A 13,428-nucleotide genomic window follows, 5' to 3' on the forward strand; every position below is an offset into this window, starting at 1 on the left:
TGTCTTCACTTGATACCATCAATAAAGGCCGAATAGCCAAAAAATATATATAAAACAATATTAAAAAAATCATGCAATAAAGTATTGGATGAAATCATTACAAAAATAATGGATAATCCTGTCTGTGTCTGAGGCCATCAGGCATCAGTGTGCTGCCGCCGCTACAGGCTGGTTCCCCATTCAACAGACATGATGAAAGGTCAATGGGCTCGCTCGCGCTCGCGCGCACACACACACACACACACACACACACACACACACACACACACACACACACACACACACACACACACACACACACACACACACACACACACACACACACGCCGCTTCCATGTGCACACACCGCACGCAAGGAAGCGGTGGCATTTGAAAGGCTAAGTGGCTGGAGGTAGTGTTGGATGTCTGTGGCAGTAGAAATGGGAGAACGCCACAACACACGCACACAGACAGATTGTCTGCCACCTTGGAGAACTCTATCGGAAGTGAGTGTGTTTGTGTGTGTGTGTGTGTGTGTGTGTGTGTGTGTGTGTGTGTGTGTGTGTGTGTGTGTGTGTGTGTGTGTGTGTGTGTGTGTGCGCGTGCGTGCGTGCGTGCGTGCGTGCGTGCGTGCGTGCGTGCGTGCGTGCGTGCGTGCGTGCGTGCGTGCGTGCGTGCGTGCGTGTCAGAGGATGAGCTAGGTCAAGTCTGTACTCACATGGAAGGACTCTGCCTGTCCGTACTTGGCTCGTATTTTGGGCTCTCGGATGGTTGCCAGGTTGGTCCCGCTCACAGTCAGCAGAGTGCCACCACTACAGGGACAGACAGAGAGACACATGGGTACATTCCAAAACACAAAAAATGAGGACACTGGCCAAAAAAGATTCTCGGCTCTGCAAATGTACTGTGGGCATTGTAGGCTATGCCAGGGGTCTTCAAACTTTATCAGGTCACGGACCCCCACATTTACTTTAATTGGGTCATCAACCCAGATGATTCTGTCGTAGGGAGCCTATAGCTGATATGAAAATATGTTTTGGTTCAGTTCAAAATGTCATAAAGTGGTTATTTCTGTCACATGAGCTCATGATAAAATGATAGCTATGATGCATCCATTGGAACAACAGTAATTTTTCCTCCATTGCCTTAAAAGTACGATTAAGTAAGAATTCCAACTAACAGCGATGATTATATACCGAGTACTGTACTTTGAATTGAATACAAATTTAAGAAATGTCTTTTATGAGGTTACAGTGACCTTGATATTTGACCACCAAATTTGAATTAGTTCATCGTTGAGTCCAAGTGGACTCAGCCTGTTTATTCTGAATTTGAAGAAATTCTCTCAAGGCGTTGCTGAGATATCGCGTTCGTAAGAATGGACCAGAGGGACAACCGTAAAACGGAAGGGTATGGTCATACATCTGGAAGGGTATGGTCATACATCTGGAAGGGTATGGTCATACATCTGCAACAGAAGGGTATGGTCATACATCTGCAACAGGAAGGGTATGGTCATACATCTGAAGGAAGGGTATGGTCATACATCTGCAACAGAAGCACTGTAGCCAACCGCATGCCGAGACGGCAGACACGTGAATGTCCCATGTTACATTGCGGGTTGTGGGCACTGCTGGTTTTCTGTCCTTCTCGTTTGTTTGACTAACTTTGCATTGGTTGGCTCACCGAAAGAAACCTACAAGCAAAATGCCTGCCATCTGGGGTCAACTACTATTTATTTCTGACGCCCGGTCAACGTTCACGCTTCAGATATGTTGAAAGCATTGCGTCAACCTCGAGCTCTACCTCCTCCTCCCCCAAAAAGAACGGCTGGCAGGACTGCGCCCTAATGACTCAGCAGCGGATGCACAAACATCAAGAAAGAACGTGGCAAAGTGAAAGATGGAGGAAAAATAGATCAAATAGAGACAGTGGCAGGTCGGAGAAGCAGAGAGATGAGACAAATGGAAAGAGCTAAATATTTCAATCAGAACCACAGTCGTAGTACAAAGACGCCGGTTGCCTTGGGTGCGGAGGAGCCAGCTTTTGAACTAAAGGTCAGCGCATTGAAAGGGTTTAATGAGGGTGTGTGAACACGTCTGCCGCGCTACGCCTCGCTTTGATGCTGCGCTTAGTGTTTGAAGGCTGATCCATGTTATTGGTGCCCGGGTCGTGCCTCTGGCAAGCACTATGCAGGCTGGGGATGCTGAACGCTGGCTGGATATACATTGCCGTTGCCTACGGAGCTTGGGCCTTGTGGGTCGCTGTATGTATACAACCGTAGGCGTACCCTAACCTTAACTCTATACCTAGTTTAATGAGCCAAGCTACGAATGACACTAGCAGCTTTTGATGAGCTGTGAGTGGCGTATAGTAACAGTGTGAGCTGGTCTACATTTCTCAGATACAGAGATATATAGAGACAGAGATATGACAAACCATGTTCCCAGATGGCTATTAGGCCATGATAAGTATAGAAGAAAAAAGACAAGACAAGCTGAAAGCCACTGACTCCAGTACATTTGAGCACGCTTTGAGTTACGAGGTTTTCTCGCGTGCTCTGCAGGATTATTTGCAGGGAACGGAGCCAGTGCCGTAAGTCAATAGAGTCTTATCCTGTCTTAGCTCATAGAGCTGTGAGCTCTGTAGCTCACACACACACACACACACACACACACACACACACACACACACACACACACACACACACACACACACACACACACACACACACACACACACACACACACACACACACACACACACACACACACACACACACACACACACACACACACACACACACACACACACAGTCTACTCCCACAGTAAGCGGTGATGTCAGCTCCCCGCGGCCTTCCAGAAATGCTCTCGATCCCCCGTTCTCCTGTTCTGCAGAAGACGCACGTCTCTTACCTCTCTGACTGAGACGAGTCGCACGCGGCGCTGCAGGCGTTTTAAAAGGCTTTACACCCCGTGTGGCGGGAGGATATATTCAGCGCCGATAGCAGCGGCTCCGATAGCAGCGCCGCGAGGCGAGGTGGTGGATGGGATGTTTAACTCTCTGTTCTGTATACCAGTTAATGTAATCTAGAGTGAATGTTCTGTAGGACAGAGAGTATACCAGTTAATGTAATCTAGAGTGAATGTTCTGTAGGACAGAGAGTATACCAGTTAATGTAATCTAGAGTGAATGTTCTGTAGGACAGAGAGTTTACCAGTTAATGTAATCTAGGGTGAATGTTCTGTAGGACAGAGAGTTTACCAGTTAATGTAATCTAGGGTGAATGTTCTGTAGGACAGAGAGTTTACCAGTTAATGTAATCTAGGGTGAATGTTCTGTAGGACAGAGAGTTTACCAGTTAATGTAATCTAGGGTGAATGTTCTGTAGGACAGAGAGTTTACCAGTTAATGTAATCTAGGGTGATTGTTCTGTAGGACAGAGAGTTTACCAGTTAATGTAATCTAGAGTGAATGCACTAATCATATTTTATTTGTTATGCTGTAATGTATTTATTTATTTTTCCTTTTGTGATATCTGTAATGTTGTTTTTATTTAAAATTTGTATGTATATTATTCTGTGAGGACCCCAGGAAGAATAGCTGTTGCCAGGTGTAACAGCTAATGGGGATCCTAAATAAACTAAACTAAACAGTGGTTCTCAAGCAAGGACCACCAAATTGATATGTATTTGGCCACGGACCAGTCGGGCCACCCATCTGAAAACGTTTTGTGCCAGGGACCCCCAGAAGAGAAGATGTATGTCAAAGTATTTAAAAAAAATAGCAGATGTACAAGCGTGCAGCGCGGCATGAAGTGATGTGCTGTGAGCTTGCATATCTGCTATTTTTGAATAGCCAATGCATATAAATGGATAAAGTGGTTGAAATGATTGTGATGCCACAGTAACAACTTTTGCTGGGGACCCCCTGCCTAGAACGACCACAACCATTTTCTGACATTGTTGGCGATGTGAAAGTCCATCTCCTTAAGTCAGTGGTTTTCAACCTGTGATACTATGGAGCTATCTCTCTAACTGTCGGTAGGTATCTCTTTTTTACCTCTCTATTCATCAGACCCCTTTTTCGGGGGCAGCTTAATGCATGCATAACAAGGCAAACAGCACATTAATATAAAGCAGACACAGAAACCTATTAATATCCGCCGCTGGAGAAGCGAGGGGTTGAACTGGGACGGCTAAGCCTGGAGTAATGTCCTAGCTCGATTCAGTCCGTCAGCGCGGGCTATTGAGCTCACTAGATCACTGGAATGTCTCGGGAGCCTCGTTGTAAGGTATAATAATACGCAGCCAACTTCCCTGATAAGTTGGAAAAAGGCGAAGTCGGTCGGTCGGTCGGTCGGTCGCTTCGCCGGCCACGCTTTATTTTCCCTCCTCCTCTGGCAGACTAAAAGGAGGAGCGATGAGCCCGGGCGGCCGTGATGATGTGCCAACTTCATTGTCTCCTGTCGTCTGGGTTTCTGTTCCGCCAGGCAGTCTTACAGTGAGTTGGCAGGCTGCCTGTTATACGCTGCTGCTGAGGGAACAGGGGGGTATAGGGGGGGGAGCCCGGTCGGCGCGCTGTGTGTGAGTCAGTGTCTACCGGATTCAGTGTGTCAGCTAAACAGCTGTAGTGGATGTGTGTGAATCCATGATGCTAATAAGTACTGGGGTCTTCTTCAACAGAGGGGGACCCCCCTAGAGGGGGTCAACGATTTGTGTGTGATAGGATGTTTATTTATTTTATTTTATTTATTTATTTTACATTAACTACTAGATAGCATCCCTATTCCGAGGATAACTTGAAAATACACATTAAAAAAAGAAAAATAAATAAATATGAATTGACACAACAGTCTATGAAGCTATCTAAGAAAACTATGAAAACGTTTAATCTGCAACACAATGTTATACAATATGTAGTGGGGGTCCCTGCTTCATCTCTCTCTCAGCTAAGGGGTCCTTAGCTGAGAGAGAGGGGGGGGGGGGGGGGGGTCAAGACCCAAGAGCCCAACCGAAATATTGGGTTTGTCCAATTATTCTGTCATTATTTGACCTTTTTGATGACATCAGTATCGGCAATGAAGCATCTGATGTGTCCTGGTTTTTAACTACTGTCAACTAGACGTCCCTGTCATTGTATTCAAACATTTCAAAATGTTTGCAACATGACTAGAATGGGCACACTGTCTTTAAACGAGAATGTCGGATGCACGGATGGCGTTGTGAGCTATGGGATGTTGCAGACAGACGTCTACGGGGACTTATAGCCAGCGATTCCGATCTTCTGAGATGCTGGACCATTTTCAAAGTATGGGACTGTAAGGTCCCTCAGCGAATCCACAGTGAGAGAGCGGTGTTGGACGGTGCAGGAGAGCCTCAAATACCAAAGACAACGTTTCGATCTCACAGGATCTTCATCAGGTCAGGTATACTGACCTTATGGGACCTGATGACCATTTTGGGAAAAAGATGGTCCTCAGTATGTCAAGTATAGCCTATATGCCGTGAGTAATATAGCAGACGATCGACATGGTCCTTTAATCATAATTCTAGTCTTCCTATTTTATATTTCTCTTATCCTTGAATACCCCATCCAGTCCCCGTCCCCCTCTCTCTCTCTCTATGAATGAGTCTTAGCTCAGCTACTGTACATAGTAGCTACTTCAGGGAGCAGAGGAGCACACAATGAAGATAGACTGTAGCTGTGGAAATACAACTGTTCTTGTTAGTTTATCTCTTTCTCTCTCTCATTTCTCCCGATATCCCATTTTTACCCAACCTGGTCTATTATTTAATCCTCTTGTCGCCGACTTCCTCCTCCCCATCTCTCTCTCTCTCTCTCTCTCTCTCTCTCTCTCTCTCTCTCTCTCTCTCTCTAATCCTCTGGCCGCAAACTCTCTCTCTCACTCTCTCTCATATCCTTCATCCCCCCCAGCCCTGCACCTCCCTCCCTCCATCTTCTCTCGTTCTCCGCGGCATTTCTCTTCCTCTCGCCTCTCCGTATCTCTTTTTCACTGTATACCTGCCTTTTGTCTAATCCTCTTTTCACAGATCCCCCCCTCCCTCTCCCTCTCTGTCACTCTGCCTCCCTCGTCACATCTCGTCTCTTCACACAGGGCTGAGCAGGTGTCTGCTGGGGCAAAGTCAACGGAGCTCTTACTTCGCTCTCTATAACGTCACTTACCCTCCACCTCTCCCTCCTCCACAATCGCACCTTTTTAAAAATACCTCCTTCCATCCCCCTCTCCTTTCAAGACCCCCCCCTAGCACCATGGTGACGGTAGCCGTGGAGACAGTTACCTACCGACGGCCACAACACTTAGAGACAACAACACCTGGATGAGAGGGATAGGAGAGCACAACCACAGAGTAAGTAAGTATCTATCTATCACGCACGCACATGGAGACAAGCCTCATGGAGATGCTGATGTCCTTTTCCAGCAGGACGTCACACCTGCTAACAGTGCCCACTGCCCAGAAATATTGAAATATACCACTTTATGTGTAATGAATCTAGAATATGTGAGAGAGAGAGAGAGAGAGAGAGAGAGAGAGAGAGAGAGAGAGAGAGAGAGAGAGAGAGAGAGAGAGACAGACTTGATTGCCGTTTGAGATCTATCTTTTTACGTACTGTATACTGTAGCCCACAGTTGCCTACCCCTGATAGGTGTTCCTCACTGGCAGAGGGCCTGCCCACAGGGCCTACCCCTGATAGGTATTCCTCCCTGGCAGAGGGCCTGCCCACAGTTGCCTACCCCTGATAGGGCACGATCACAAGCTCTTATTTCCTCTCGCAAAGGACTGGCAAAGCCGTGTGGCCCAGCCTCAACCCCACATTTCACAACTTTCGCTTAAGTCGGACAAGTTTAATTTGTACAGTTTTGTGTTGGTTGTGTTTCGAATAGATTACCAATTAAAATTAGCCTTTTGTTCCCTTTTTTAATTTAGCGTATAACCAATTATTTATTTTTTCACCCCTTTTTTTCTCCTAATTGTCGTTCCAATTAATTCCTCCCCACACATTTCTGTGTTGCAACTTGCAACTACTGTTGGTCTCTAACTGTAGCTACTCTAGCTGTAGTGGATATACTGCTGTACTGTACTTAAGTAGAATTTAAGGTAGTTTTACTTCACTTGAGTCTTTCCAATATTTTTACTTCTACTCCACTACATCTCAGAGGCAAATATTGTACTTTTACTCAAATAGGCCTACATTTATTTGAAAACTTTAGTTATTAGTTACATTGTAGAATGATTCGTATGAACTATACAGTTGGGTGCTGTCCGTCTCTTCCTCTGAGGTTTTGAAAGGTACCACAGACACTACAATACTATGAATGATTCATATGAACTACAACCACAGACACTACACTACTATGAATGATTCATATGAACTACAACCACAGACACTACAATACTATGAATGATTCATATGAACTACATCCACAGACACTACAATACTATGAATGATTCATATGAACTACAACCACAGACACTACAATACTATGAATGATTCATATGAACTACAACCACAGACACTACAATACTATGAATGATTCATATGAACTACAACCACAGACACTACAATACTATGAATGATTCATATGAACTACAACCACAGACACTACAATACTATGAATGATTCATATGAACTACAACCACAGACACAATACTATGAATGATTCATATGAACTACATCCACAGACACGACAATACTATGAATGATTCATATGAACTACATCCACAGACACTACAATACTATGAATGATTCATATGAACTACATCCACAGACACTACAATACTATGAATGATTCATATGAACTACAACCACAGACACTACAATACTATGAATGATTCATATGAACTACAACCACAGACACTACAATACTATGAATGATTCATATGAACTACAACCACAGACACAATAATATGAATGATTCATATGAACTACATCCACAGACACGACAATACTATGAATGATTCATATGAACTACATCCACAGACACTACAATACTATGAATGATTCATATGAACTACAACCACAGACACTACAATACTATGAATGATTCATATGAACTACATCCACAGACACTACAATACTATGAATGATTCATATGAACTACAACCACAGACACTACAATACTATGAATGATTCATATGAACTACAACCACAGACACTACAATACTATGAATGATTCATATGAACTACATCCACAGACACTACAATACTATGAATGATTCATATGAACTACAACCACAGACACTACAATACTATGAATGATTCATATGAACTACACTCTACTGGCTCTCACGCCAGTGAGGAGCCCCAAGCGGGAGCACATGTAGTGTAGTGTAGCACCTCCGTCCTACTCCTCCCGTTCAACAGTCCGTGCTGACAACAGCGCCCCAGCCCGTATAACATGGGCCAATTGTGTTGGTATAGATATACTTGACCAAACTGGATGCACCCTGGTGGATTCGAACCTCTTAACTCTGTGTTGGTGGACAGGACGGCACCTCAAAATATCATACAGTAACTGTACAAGTATACATTTGCATAATGGCATCTAGCAAAATAGCGCGACAAGTAGTGCACGTCTGATGAGGTCAGTTCTGTGGCGGAACATGGGTGAGTGAGCCCTAACTGAGGTGGGAGGTCAGAGGTCATTCCTCCTAAAATAGCAGATCTTCAAGCTCGTAGCTTCAAGCTCGTAGCTTGTAGATCTGCTATTTTCGGCATGCAACACCCGTGTGCGTGTAGGTATAACTCGGGCTTTGTTCTACACGCAGATGAACAAACACGCTGGCACATCTTCTGGACTGTGTGTGCGTGCACACCATCTTGGGCAGATGGAGGAGAGATTTAGGGCTAAACACCAGGGACTCACCAGGGAGTCAGCATGCTGTGCGTGCGTGCATGTGTGCGTGCATGCATGCTTCTATTTGTGTAAATGGAGGCCGGAGGTGTGTGTGTGTGCGTGGGGGGGAGGATTCACCCCTGCGTGTGCCTTCTGAAGTAGAAACCCTGCTTTCAAGCTACACAAACTCCCCCGCTCACACACACGCCGTGGGGGGGAGTTTGTGTAGCTTGAAAGCGGATGGGGGGCGGGGCCACAGCTGACTGTCAACCAACCAGGGCTCTACTGGGCAGAGAGACACTTCCTCTAATCAGCCGTGCATCAGGTGTTCTCTCACACACACTGATCGCCGCGGGAGCACTGCCGACTCTTCTCCAAACAAAATGACACATTGCCTGGAATCAAAGAGCGTTTGCACCGCAAGTCAAACCCCCGACTCCTTTCATTTTGAGGTGTGTGATCTTTTTGGGACACCACAGACTAATGTGTTATTAAGCACCCAGTCAGATATGTATGATAAAACGAAACGCCATCCTATATTATAATGTCCTAATGGGTATTGTGGCTGCATTGGTCGGTCGGTCGGTCGGTCGGTATGTGTCTGCTGAAGGCAGTAAAACCACAGTGCTCATGTGCCAGCGGGTCTCAAACATTTCCATTTCAAGGACCCCCATTTGTATATTGTGCTTTTAGGCCACAGACCCCCATTATCTTTGGGGCCTGACTCCTATCTCCACTGTAAAATCTCACGATTGATTGATTGAAAATGGTGTCATGGTGTGCGATATGGGAAACGGTGTGAAACAGAGCCCTAGGTAGATGGGCTACTTTCGCTGTGCAACATGAATCCAAATCATGTATTCAGTGTTTCTATAACTCTTGTACTTGTAGAGACCCATAAGGGTTCCATTTATACCCCTGGTGGTCCCTGGACCAGACACTGACATATACACATGTGCCATTCCAACTCTTCATTTATACCCCTGGTGGTCCCTGGACCAGACACTGACATATACACATGTGCCATTCCAACTCTTCATTTATACCCCTGGTGGTCCCTGGACCAGACACTGACATATACACATGTGCCATTCCAACTCTTCGCTCTTTCCTGATCTTTTCCTGAAGGCTTTCTGAAAATGCATGTTTTCCCTGCAGGTTTTATTATTAGCCTTGCTAATTCTATACTGCTTTGCTACTAAAAAGACTGAAAAGAAGTGTCCAGCAGAGGAACTCTATCTATTCAGGGAATCTGAATAGAATTAACATATAACCCGTTGGCAAATGCCCCCTCTCTCACGGACAAGGTTCTGTTTCTGACAATGCACTGACAATCTACAATCTACTGAATTGCCAATGGCTGGACATGTGAAGATCTCAAACATCTGCAGACCGTAGTTGCAATCCTTGTGAGGGCCGTGTTAACCACAAACAGCCACATGCACACAACAGGGCCTGTACCTGGCAATGCTCCAGTCTGGCTATATATGAACACAACAGGGCCTTTACCTGGCAATGCTCCAGTCTGGCTCTATACAGCCACATGAACACAACAGGGCCTGTACCTGGCAATGCTCCAGTCTGGCTATATATGAACACAACAGGGCCTTTACCTGGCAATGCTCCAGTCTGGCTCTATACAGCCACATGAACACAACAGGGCCAGTACCTGGCAATGCTCCAGTCTGGCTCTATACAGCCACATGAACACAACAGGGCCTGTACCTGGCAATGCTCCAGTCTGGCTCTATGAACACAACAGGGCCTTTACCTGGCAATGCTCCAGTCTGGCTCTATGAACACAACAGGGCCTTTACCTGGCAATGCTCCAGTCTGGCTCTATGAACACAACAGGGCCTTTACCTGGCAATGCTCCAGTCTGGCTCTATGCGGAGGATGGTGGGGTCTTCTGTGTAGTTGAACTTGACCTCTGGGTTCCGGAGCTCGGCGGCGTCGATGTCCACGGTGACGGCGGTGCCTCCCTGGACCGCTCCGGCCGGGGTCACGCACACGATCTCACGAGAGTTCCTCCTGGAGGACGAGACACACGGAGGTCAATGAACGGTGGGTCGCCATACTATTTATTTCGATGGAAGCAAAGAGCGACACTCGTGTGGCGATCGTCCTGGAGTGACATATTCTGTCGCTCTTGAAAGCTTAGTAAAAACGGGGGGGGGAAAGCTAGCAAGGATTTATTTATTTATTCTGGCAGTAAATTAGTTCAATACATTGAAGACACATTCAAAAGTTACAACAAACCAGACGTGACACTGGTGTTATGTCGTCAAAAGGGGGGTGTAAAAAGAGAACAATAAAGAAGGGATGGGGAGGATGAAGGGAGACTCATTTCCAGGCATAGCCAGCTTGTAGATGTGCTTATTTTCACTGAATGTTCACCTCCAGAATGAGGGACGCTATAGGGTTCAAGTGGTTAAACTCTAAGACCACTGCAGAATATGAATGCTGGTGAAGTGATATGGAGGCAATAGCAGCACTCCTGAGACAGACAGAGAGAATGTTATGTTACTTAAGAATGCATGATTGGCTGAGTGGTGTGTGTGTGTGTGTGTGTGTGTGTGTGTGTGTGTGTGTGTGTGTGTGTGTGTGTGTGTGTGTGTGTGTGTGTGTGTGTGTGTGTGTGTGTGTGTGTGTGTGTGTGTACAAGTGTGTCCATGTGTGCATGTGTGTCTGTGTGCGTGCGTGCGTGTGTGTTTCCCCGTGTCCCATAGGCACAATAACATTTTCGATTGCAGTCTAGAGTAAGTACAGCTACATTATCTAATATGTATTTAGCACAGTTGAGTAGTGGCTGCATTTCTGGGCCACTCCGTCATGCTATGAGCTCTCTGTGTGAGTGTGAGCGTGTGTGAGAGTGTGTGTGTGCATGTGCGTGTGCGCGCATATGTGTGGGTGTGTGTGTGTGTGTGTGTGTGTGTGTGTGCAGCATGTGGGCCCTGCATGTCACACTACTGCAAACTCAGGTAAAAAACCTTGAGCCTGTAACTATAGCAACCCACGTCACAATGACAACATGCTCTAGGAACCCCACAGAGATCACAGACAGACACATGCACACACGTACGTGCGTACACACACACACACAAAAACACACACTCACACGCACACGCACGCACACACACACATGCCTGCACGCACTTGTATAAGACATAGGCATACTTAAATTATATAAATCATATTCATGCTGATATATAAAAACACAAACACAAACACACACTTGCGCGCGCACGCATGCACACACACACACGATGTAGGATTACTGCAGCAGAGGAATAGTTGGTGTGTTGACATCAAAGCTTGAATGGGAGAGATTAGCCCGCAGGAGCTAATCCCTGCATTTGACATGGAGGAGACATGCTGCTGTTAGCAGCACCTCACACACATACTGCACGCATACACACACATTCCAACACACCAATCTGACATGAGCAAATAGCTTTGAATGCATATATGTAATCACACACACACACACACACACACACACACACACACACACACACACACACACACACACACACACACACACACACACACACAGTCCCAGTACCGTTTAAAGTGGCATGCTTGTCGTCCTATGCTAACAGTCACGTAGCTGCCAGCGTTGAGGTGGTTCCCCTCGATGGTGACTCGGGTCCCTCCAGATAGCGGCCCCTGGGACGGCTGGATCCGCGTGAAGAACGGTGTCTGGACAACACAACACAACAGCTTTGCATGAGTAAAGCTACAGTACGCTACAAACAACAACAGAGAGTTTGGCATTAACCGAAAAGGGAATTAACGCGCTAAAATGACAACTGTGCCTATAGTTTAAGTTCATTAGAGAAGTAACCTTCCGAGTTTTGTAACCAGTAACCATTGTAACCAGTGTTGTGAATTACGTTTGTGAACAGTAAACTGAACATGATCTGTTTGTGTCTAATGAATCGCAAGAGTTAACAAGGCTCACTAATGGAAGTTGGTGAATAAAGGCACTCATTTTACTTACTAGTTAATTTGTGTGAACTGAACTTAGCCAGCTTTTGTGATGTGTGAACGTGCACTGGTTCTAATATACAACTTCTATAGAGCACCGAAGTCTGACGTCAATATCGGTAGAGGGCGCCTCATATAATAACTGTGTTTGAAAAATAAACAAATCATCCAGGCCGCTTCACTCATTTGGATATGAAGAATCAACTGACAGAAAACGCTATTGTTACTGCTACAGAATTAGAACATTTTCGCTATAGAAACCGACTGTATCATATATGAGTGACTGACTGTCGCAAACGATACAGAGACACCTCCCTGACAATAACGCTGAGACAGCTTGTTTATTTTTGTTTTAACGCTTTATATGAAACGATTTTAAGATGACCCCATGTTATTCTCCATAGAGAAATTACTTCTGTGAACCAGGCAGAACCAGGGGATGAGAGAGTGACGTCAGGACTTCCTGCCCTTTCTCCATTTATCTGCAATCTTTCTTTTAAAACGTTTGTTTATTTGTTTAATCTGATAATGTCAGATATGGCTTGGTGACCTCCACAGAGTAGACCACAAGAAAGGAGGTACAGACAGACAGTCATGC

At 45.5% G+C, this 13,428-nt stretch overlaps 1 protein-coding gene across 1 annotated transcript in view; it reads right to left on the reverse strand.

Moving 5' to 3' along the window:
• The window catches only part of LOC306917440 (plexin-A1-like), a 240,816-nt gene that overhangs the window by 117,876 nt on the left and 109,512 nt on the right, over nt 1–13,428 (reverse strand). The window contains exons 10-12 of the mRNA XM_079495664.1: nt 12,406–12,542; nt 10,704–10,871; nt 698–791 (exon numbers count right to left, since the gene is read on the reverse strand). Coding sequence (XP_079351790.1) covers nt 698–791; nt 10,704–10,871; nt 12,406–12,542 — 399 coding nt within the window. The remainder of the gene's footprint in view (nt 1–697; nt 792–10,703; nt 10,872–12,405; nt 12,543–13,428) is intronic.

This window comes from Electrona antarctica (genome assembly GCF_951216825.1).
Source record: "Electrona antarctica genome assembly, chromosome: 2".
Classification (NCBI taxonomy): Eukaryota; Metazoa; Chordata; class Actinopteri; order Myctophiformes; family Myctophidae; genus Electrona; species Electrona antarctica.